Source organism: Olea europaea, chromosome 9 (genome assembly GCF_002742605.1).
Source record: "Olea europaea var. sylvestris chromosome 9, O_europaea_v1, whole genome shotgun sequence".
NCBI lineage: Eukaryota > Viridiplantae > Streptophyta > Magnoliopsida > Lamiales > Oleaceae > Olea > Olea europaea.
In genome coordinates, this window is record NC_036245.1 from 3,732,534 (window position 1) to 3,741,800 (window position 9,267).

General features: G+C 33.6%; 2 protein-coding genes across 4 annotated transcripts in view; one reads left to right on the forward strand and one right to left on the reverse strand.

Annotated features, from left to right (window-relative positions):
* The first annotated feature begins 739 nt into the window (after positions 1-739).
* Positions 740-4,369, forward strand: LOC111399446 (vacuolar protein sorting-associated protein 32 homolog 2). 2 transcript variants are annotated; one of them, XM_023026756.1, is made up of 8 exons: positions 740-899; positions 1,047-1,176; positions 1,991-2,090; positions 2,882-2,967; positions 3,065-3,156; positions 3,363-3,477; positions 3,592-3,807; positions 4,128-4,369. In XM_023026756.1, exons 2-7 carry the CDS (start codon positions 1,105-1,107, stop codon positions 3,778-3,780), a joined length of 654 nt encoding a protein of 217 aa, XP_022882524.1. In that variant the 5' UTR covers positions 740-899; positions 1,047-1,104; the 3' UTR covers positions 3,781-3,807; positions 4,128-4,369. The 2 variants fall into 2 exon arrangements, with proteins under 2 accessions (XP_022882524.1, XP_022882525.1); XM_023026757.1 differs by having other exon boundaries at positions 4,118-4,358.
* Positions 4,370-5,613: 1,244 nt separating this feature from the next.
* LOC111399448 (meiotic nuclear division protein 1 homolog) overlaps positions 5,614-9,267 on the reverse strand; it is a 4,264-nt gene continuing 610 nt past the window's right edge. For both annotated transcript variants that reach the window (XM_023026759.1, XM_023026760.1), the window contains exons 2-10: positions 8,798-8,878; positions 7,785-7,901; positions 7,594-7,632; positions 7,393-7,500; positions 7,228-7,290; positions 7,022-7,073; positions 6,826-6,870; positions 6,643-6,722; positions 5,614-6,435 (exon numbers count right to left, since the gene is read on the reverse strand). In XM_023026759.1, the coding sequence (XP_022882527.1) occupies positions 6,343-6,435; positions 6,643-6,722; positions 6,826-6,870; positions 7,022-7,073; positions 7,228-7,290; positions 7,393-7,500; positions 7,594-7,632; positions 7,785-7,901; positions 8,798-8,878 (678 nt within the window). In that variant the 3' untranslated portion in view covers positions 5,614-6,342. The remainder of the gene's footprint in view (positions 6,436-6,642; positions 6,723-6,825; positions 6,871-7,021; positions 7,074-7,227; positions 7,291-7,392; positions 7,501-7,593; positions 7,633-7,784; positions 7,902-8,797; positions 8,879-9,267) is intronic.

Sequence of the window (9,267 nt, forward strand, 5' to 3'; positions counted from 1 at the left end):
GGGCTGGGGGGGGGGGGGATGAGAGAAACCACAACCCTTAACCTTAAAAACATCCATATCATATGAAGTTCGTTAAGATTTTTGGATGCTTTCATCTTTGGAGCTAGGTGTACCACAATAGTGAAATATTGAAAATCAATTTATTATTTTTTAGAGACGCTCGACAATACAATTTTTAGAATAAAATCATATTATAGAATTTTCATATTATACTATTAAGTACAAAAATCGAAAAAAATATTATTCAATATTTTAAATCAAGTTCTAAAGGGCATGAGATATGGGAAGACGGCAATATCAAGTTTCAAGCTATACGAATTCTAGACTTGGCTATATATAGTCCATTACTAATATTTACACATTTTTATTGTATTTTAAAATTACTAATATATTTAGCCCTTGTTTGGTATGAATTAAAATCAAATTTTTAGTAGATTTTAATAAAAATAGATTAAATATGTGGTTGAAAAGTTATGAGATCCATAAAATATGTGATTAAAATTAATTATTAACTTTGACTTAAATTGAAATCTAGATTTTAATTGTTACCAAACAAGGCTTAGTAACATCAATAATTATTTATATAATTTTATTAAGTTATTTAAAATAAAACTTGATAAAAGATAAAACTTGATAAAAGAAGCACGCCTTTTACTGTCTATAGCTTATCTTACTTACGTTTTATAAATTTTTCATATTATATTATTATTATATATATCATGGAATACGTATTATACATTGTGGGGACCAATCTTCACTCAGAATACCCAAATTTTTACTCCGAGGCCGAACCGCCACCACAAAAATCACGAGCCCTTAATTGGAACTGCATCCGATTTTCATCAAACAATTTGATCGATCCAATAGCTGAATTGAAAACTCTATTTCTCTGTTTCGAGGTATTGTGACATATGTTTATTTTTCCGGATGAAATTGTATTTTTCTCCGTTTCTCGGAATTGTCGAGGGGGAGCAAAATATAGAACTAGGTTTTAAGTGTTTAATTCCTTTTAATTATTATTGTCTTATTTCATTGTGATTTTACAGGATTATTAGGTGAGAAGTGTCTTGATTTATACAGAATTTAATCGGAATCGTATCAAACATGTTTCCTCGGATTTTTGGCAAACCTAAACAAGAGTCTAATGCTCTCACTACTCTTGACAAATTAAATGAGGTATAGTTCTTTTTTTCATTTTTTTTTCTTTTGATTTTATATATATACATATATTATGAAATTATGCATCTATTTGATTTGGCATATCGATGTTCCAAGGGATCAGATAGGATTTGTACGGCCATATGGCTAAAATTTTCAATTATTATTTTGGTTTAGGCATGCAAATTGTCTTTAACATGCTCTGCAATTACAGAAGTGGTAGAACTGTGTAATTCTTTGAATGATTGCTTATTGTCAATTCAGTTCACTATCTTTTAGGGGAAAAACTCTGTAATGATGGCAGCTGTGAAAATTTTCCGAGAACTTTGATCTATTGAGAACTTTCTTCTGCTCTCATGTTATTATCTGTTATCATCCAAAGTAGTGTCAATTTTGATTTTTCGTTACCATGCATAGATAAACATCCGTGACTAACTGTTCTTTCTTTCTTTCTTTCTTGTGGAAACATTTATTCGTCAATCTCACATATCGCGAACTGATGGAATAGCTTAAATTAAGGGAAAAACGTCTTAGGTGCGGGGGCATGTGTTATGTGGACCTAAAGAAGCACTTGTATCAAAAGTGATGCGATCCTGTTTTAGAATTGGTTAGAAAGGCTAGACCGACATTAACATGGACTAATGTGGTTCCAATTAATTTAATTTAATTGAATGTTCCCATAGATAGGAGAAATTTAGCATGGGGTGGAATGGAGTGACCGTAAGGGATTCACCAAATTAATTGATAGTAAGATTTATGTTTCTATTATTTTATGTGTTGTCTACAATCAACACATCTACATATTCAATATTTCATTCTTCACCTTGCGTAGACTCTTGAGATGCTCGAGAAGAAGGAAAAAGTGCTACTGAAGAAGGCTTCTTCTGAGGTTGAGAAGGCCAAGGAATTCACAAAAGCAAAAAACAAAAGAGGTATAACCACAACGTTCTTTTGGATTTCTGACCAATTTTAAGGATGGCCAATTTTAGCTGTTCTGCTTCATATTTTACCTATTTTAGAGTTCAATATTCTCATATGAAGTTGCTTATAGGACAAATGGTACAAATATCTGCTTTGTGCCTCTGCGAATCAGCACTGCACTGTTACACTTTGATGACGTAAATTTTCATTTTGCATATAAGCTTATCTCGTATCTGGTTCATTTATTGGTCAATACACTTAGATCACCTTGAAATTTGATACATGATTCTGTACATTAATTAGTCATCTGATTATGTGATTTTGGAACTTTGGAAACAGATAAGCATATATCTACGCTAACTTGTTGATGTTATCCACGATAATTCTCCCATTTTTAAGATTGAGAATAACCTGTCTGCAGATTCAGCTTCACTTATAGTAACCCCTGCTTCCACTAATAATTTCACTTAAGCAAGAAGAAACAAATTGATTAAGATAATGTATTAGGCTGGTGCAGTTTTATGTGGTTTGTGGCTTACGTGTTGATTTTTACCTCTTGTTGATAAGTTACTCATAAGTTACTCAACAATGTTGAGACAAAATGTAGGGTTTGTTAATTTTAGTACAGCGAATATTTGTTTGTGTAGTGTAGCTGTTTTTACTTAACAAATTCTGCCTTAGTTTTAGACTTTTAGTTATGGTACTGTTGAATCTATTTGTCCCATTTGCAAGTCTTTACATATTTAGAAGCGCTATTTTTAGAAATCTGGAACAAACTTATGCAAACCAAATTATCGTGCAGCGGCTATACAGTGTTTGAAACGGAAGAGACTCTATGAACAGCAAATTGAGCAGCTTGGAAATTTCCAACTACGCATCCATGATCAGGTTGACTCAATTTGTTATGTTCACATGCACTGAATGGTGCTTCTTATTTAATGATCTTTTTCCATCAAAACGTGCCTGAGTAAATGTCTCTCTGTAGATGATAATGTTAGAAGGTGCCAAAGCAACTACTGAAACAGTGGATGCTTTGAGAAGTGGAGCAGCTGCAATGAAATCAATGCAGAAAGCAACGTAAGTAGACGGTTTAAACTATTTATTATAATCTATGAAGTTTTAAGAAATTTTGTCAAGCACCTGGTATATGCTTTTGTGTTGTTTTTCTGTTTGATGTAAATCAGGCAGAATCGCATAGATGAATTGCATACTGTTTATATCTGTGTCATCTTCACAATACGTATATTCTTTAGCAACTCAACTTTGACATGGCTTATATATAGGAACATTGATGATGTTGACAAGACAATGGATGAGATAAACGAACAAACAGAGAACATGAAGCAGATACAGGAAGCCTTGGCAACCCCCATTGGTGCAGCGGCTGATTTTGATGAGGTTCTTTGCTCATGTCTAATTCTACTTGTTTGAAGTTTTATTTATAATAAAGTTATCTCATTGGTACACGAGTTATATAAGCAATTTAACATCATAAATTTTTCGTTATGACAGGACGAATTGGAAGCCGAGCTTGAAGAATTAGAAGGTGAAGAGTTAGAGGAACAGCTTCTTCAGCCTGCAACCACTGCCCCAGCTGCTCCAGTTCAAGTCCCAGAAGGCAGAGTACCTGCTCGCCCTGCTCCTCAGAAACATACAGAGGAAGATGAACTTGCCGCTTTGCAAGCAGAGATGGCACTCTAATCAAGTCAGAATTCACTTGTTTAACTGGTAAGTTCAGATGTTAAAATGTTGGAAAATGCTTCTTGTACATCCCCATTTACATAATATTTTACAGATAATGAGGTGTCAAGAAAGTGGGGAAGTTTATCTTCTTGTATTTGGTTGATGTGATTTTGATCCAATCAAATCTCACTTGGTAAACAAATATGTAAATTGTGATATACATGTAACACGACCATAAATTGTTGTCTATAACAATGCACACTACAAACGTACTATCTATTACTGCATACTAAACTTGCCGATTTTAACTGATATTGTTGATGATACGGAGAGACGGATTTTCATATCGTCTCAGTTTTCTGCAGGTAATGTTGGAGGAGATTACCATACATATTTAGAGTGGAGAATCATTCTGCCTGCTGTTTTCTCATTTGTGGGATCACTCTATGTACATAATGGTGTGCTATAATTTAGAAAGTTTCTTTAGATATTGTAATATATTGCTATGCTCATAAAGAAAATTTCCCAGAACTATACACTGTTTCATTACGGAGTATGAATAATTTTCTACATAACCTTGAAGAGCAATTGAATAAGATTATGTGTAGCTGTTGGTGAATAATCTACAATTGTGGAGGCAATTACAGAAGATGGAAGAAATCATGTTGATCATGTGGAATCACGAAAATATATGAAGATATTTACCCTTCGAATTTAAGATACCCTTCAAATTTAAGATGAAGATATAGAAGTAATTTGATTTTGTAAAATGAGTCCTCCAATCGAGGATGATTAACCATAATATGACGAACGAGCTTGCTATAATGAGCCCTATTCAAAGGGGACAAGGTGATTGCATCTCGTTTGACATAATTTTTGAAAAGTTAAAAATGAGATTTTGAGATTTAAAAGTAGCTTTTGAGCAGTTTGACTAATTCTAGATAAGTACTTTTTGTAGTTAAAAGAGTTTTTAAAAGAGGTTCGTTAAATGTGACTTCTCTTAAAAGTACTTTTGGAATAGAAGTGTTCAAAAATATTAATTTTCAAATAAAAATTAAGATAGCATTCTGGGAAAAAAAAATTATAAGAAGTAAAAGTAAAAATCATATCAACTTACTCTTAAAGGTCTCTCTACATTTTCTATTTTAAGTGTATAAAAGGGAATAAAAGCAGGGCGATAAAATGTATTTAAAATAAGAACTCAAAATAGAGTTAAAGGCAATGTGGCTTGGGATGAGAATTTTTCACACACTACTTACAGGTTAATAACGTGCAGTGTAGAATCCAAATTTAACTATTCAACTCCCAAAATAACTACGAATTTTTTTACCAAATTAGTTTTAGGTTAACTTGAACTTTTCAAATAACACAAAGAATGAAAATCGAGTTTGGATTTGGTTCAACCCAATTGCTCAATGACTTTCGTTTTACAAATATTCTGCTTTTACAGAAGAAAAACAGAAAACTCACATGAAGTGGGCTGATGTGAGTTTTATAGTGAAAAAATAAAACTACATCTCATGTGCTGTGTGTGATCTGCACGTGTTATGTCAAATCGATTTCTGTACGTATATTGTAATTGTTCGTTTTAACTTCAAACATTTACAAGAGTTGCATTTACTTTTTTCATCACTCATTTACCAATTATAATGATGTTGGCCTTTGCTTTTGATGCATGTGAGAAAACCCATACAAAGTTGATACACAAATACGTATATTTGGAAGAAACCTTTGTCAATAAGCCAAATTAGTTGTCTCCTCGAAATGGTCCATTTGACTTGGCTAAAATTTCAAAATGTACATTTTATCCAAAAAAAATTTGACCGAGGAAAACTCGTGTGCCCCTAGGACTTGAACTCAATTTTAAATCTTGGATAACTAAACTCGTTTACATTTTTGTCTCAAATAACGAACTCATTTGAATTTCCTTCTCTATCTCATTCAAATGATATAAGATATACCATTTTATATGCTCTTCTAGCTTCCATCTTCTATCCCCAACTAATGTAGGATATTGCACATCTCTTCGCTTTTCTTTCAATCATCCAGCATGAAATATATGAAAAAGAAGCAAACACTGTTTGCACACTTCTTTCTCTCCTTCTATGGAAAATAAGTTCACCATCTTTAGCTAAGCTCAAAAGTAGCACCTTTGGAGAGTCTAATAAGCCTTTTTGTGCTTAGCCAAACATGATTTATGACGGGTTTTTGCCGCAACGAATCGCAGGTCTGTGAAGAACTTTGGACTTCTACTACATATCTGCCCATCACAGGACTTATATTCTTGTAGTCAGGTCATGGTGCATCAAATGCAGTTGACTCCTGCCATGTAACTATACGAGAGCTATCTTACCATAAAAGGATGTGAAAATAGATACCTAGGGAACCAAAAAATAACAAAAAACCAAAGTAATAACCATGTCTAGATGTAAATCTTGTATACAGAGGGACAAGCAACTCTTTGATTTATAAGGATAAGTTGAACGTGAAAAGGATTAAGAAACTGCTTTTCTTTTGCTTTTCTTCTCATAATTTGTTTATATATGTGCTGGGGAAAGCTTTATTGCCAAAGCTACAGACTTAAAGATGGCCTTCTGGCATCTGATCCTCAACAGGGCCACCAGGAACCGCAGCAGGTAACTCCAAATAGTCGAAATCATCTGTTATTCCAACCTGTTGTCCAACATAACAAAAACGAGGGAAAAAAAACTGTCAACAAGGACTTGCTAACAAATAAATGAAGCAGTCTTAAATGATTAATCTTGTCACACTTTTATTTGTTATTCCTGATCAGGAAGTATACATTCTCATTATTCTGTAATGATAACATTTTTAGATCACTCTACTGTAACTAGAGCTCAAATAGTGTAAGTTATAGACCTCACTGTAAAGGTGCTCGAGTTGCTCTTTGGCCTGGGGAAAATTGTTTGAACACCATTGGCGCAGTGTGAAAATGTTGTCTGTGAATTGATAACACATGATTTAGAAGAGAGAGAAAAAAGTCATGAACCTCGCTCTTCAACCAATTCAAAAGGGAAAGAACATTGGATTATGAAGGGAGACCTGTCCATCTGTTAGCTGATGCATGTGCTACTTCAATAGCTTTCTCTGCAAGCATAAATACAAGAAAAAAATAAAAAAATAAGAATGTATCAGACTGAAATTTCCTAACACTGAAGTTGAAAGATATTCCCTGATGAAGAGGATGTCATTGGGTAGATAAAAAAGTTAAAGAGTGATAAAGGAAGAAACTCTTTACTCATTGCTTCAAAGATAGCTGGATCATTCTCAGCATAGTGGCCTATTTCATCCTGAAAGTAGAATCAAGGACCACAGTCAATTTTCAATGCCAAACAAATTAAAGGAAAAGAAAAAATGGAAAGCAAAAGAAAAAAGAAAAGCAAGAAAATGAAAAAGGAAAATAAAATTGAAGCATCTCTGAGGAAGGAAATCATGCTATTCAACCTTTAGCTCATTATATTTTGCTTCAATAGCTTTAAGCTCATCAAGGGCCTCCTCTCGTTCATCCTAACACAGAGAAGAAACTTCAAGTCATTGGAAAGGCTACATAGAAAACCTTAGTTCCAGTTTTATGAAGAATGAGAATGGAGGACAGAGAAATTAACTTACAGATTCCTCTCTCCCCTTCTTCAAAGTGTTGCATTGTTCAACAAGTTCTTCATATCGTTTTTTACTACCTCCGAGATCAGAGTCTAGCTTCCTATGAATGTTTCTTAGCTGTAGGAAAATTAAATCAGATAAGACAAGATCAACATCAAAATAAATTTAAACCCTATGAATTTCAGGATAAGAAGTGAATAATTAGATCACCTGGTTACCAGCACAGCTAGGAAGACTCCAAAAATATACCTGAAAGTTCAAGTGCAATGACATTCAAAACAGGAGACCTCTGTGGACAAACTAAATGTTGGAAAAACATTATGTTAATGCAAAACTCAATCAGGCTTAGCTGAATGGTCTTGGAAACATGTGTCTGATCACATTTGAACAAGCTTACTCACAGAAGTTCCTATCTTGTCTTTGAAAACAAGGTCATCATCCACTAGACTTTGAACAACATCTTTTACTGACTGGCTGATTACACCTTTCTTTGGGCCCAACTTCTCAAGTTCCTTGAGCTAAATGAAACACCAGGAACATTGAATGATCTTTTTTAAGATGACACATGATAAATAAATGATGCTCAAACATGCACTGTAAAGATAGAGATGAAATTATAAAAGCAGCAAGATGAAAAGAAAGCTGTTCGTACCACTTAAAAAGCAAGAGAGACGTCAACTCAAAGTTGCAGACTAAGGCAACGGTGACAACCACATCTTATATTTTAAACTTCTGTCAATTACTATTAAATTAAGAAATATACTATAGGAAGGGCGTGTGGAAGCTACAAAATACTCCGCAAATCTTCTGTCACGTTTAAAATCAGAACATATGGAATATGGAATATTAGAATAACATATTGCCAGAAACTCAGCTACAGTTAGCATTCAGCATAGTATTATAATGTTAGAGAAACTAGAAAATAGTTCACCATGAAGCAAGGACGAAGCATAGCCCTCCACTTATCCAAAACCTTTCCAATAACCAAAAACACCGTTGGCACAGGATTTTCCATGAGATGGCATATGCACAACAGGCTTATACCAAGACCACAAAAAGGCTAGACCTTTAGCTCAGTATTGTTCATAAATTGAGTAATATGTGCACACTCAACAGGCTGGTATGAAGACCTAAAACAGAGTATTTCCTCTTAATTTTTATATGGTGCACAAAATGGAGCCAAAAGCGGCGTAAGGAATTATGAAAGTAGTTCTTTAAAAAAGGACGTGAATTAGGAAGGACTGTTAGAGAACTACAAGCCTAATTTGCCTTCAGTAATTTGCTACCATGAACATTAGAAATAGAGAACTAGAAATTTGAGAACAGAATACGCATCACAGAAGTATTACAATCAGAAGAATATTTCAATAATAACTACTCAAGTTGCTGGAGTAAACAAGTGAAAAGTACTTACAAGGAAGAAGTCCTGTGAGTCATAAAAAATTTGCAGCATTTTCTCACGTTTCTCATCCAATGAAAGTCCTCTTTTCTTGGACTGGCAACACATGTAGCATAAATTAGAATTCTTAAACTATATTTCATTTTAATAAAACAGACACATGTATCACAAATGAAGTAAATCAGAGTGAGAAGCAGATGCCAAAGATCAATATGAAAAGAAAATTTAGAAAGAATTAAAAAGAAATCATCCGATGTCCCATAATATTCAAAAAATGTGTAATGCCTTTTAACAATGTATGTGTAGGTCGCACATAGTACTGAGATAAATTGAAGCAACCATTTCCTATGAATGGAACCTTTATAATTTACTCTTCAAATACGTTATTCAGAGTTCCTCAAGTTTTTCAGTTTTTGAAACATGTCCAAAATGGAAACTCTAGCATTTTACAGGCTTTGCAAAACCTACGCACACACCAAAAAAGA

Excerpts from the sequence above, each read along its gene's own strand:
- LOC111399446 (XM_023026756.1), top strand. The coding sequence starts at position 1,105 with ATGTTTCCTCGGATTTTTGGCAAACCTAAACAAGAGTCTAATGCTCTC. Across the intron at positions 3,157-3,362 it reads AAATCAATGCAGAAAGCAAC|GAACATTGATGATGTTGACA; the intron begins GTAAGTAGACGG and ends GCTTATATATAG. Across the intron at positions 3,478-3,591 it reads CAGCGGCTGATTTTGATGAG|GACGAATTGGAAGCCGAGCT; the intron begins GTTCTTTGCTCA and ends TCGTTATGACAG.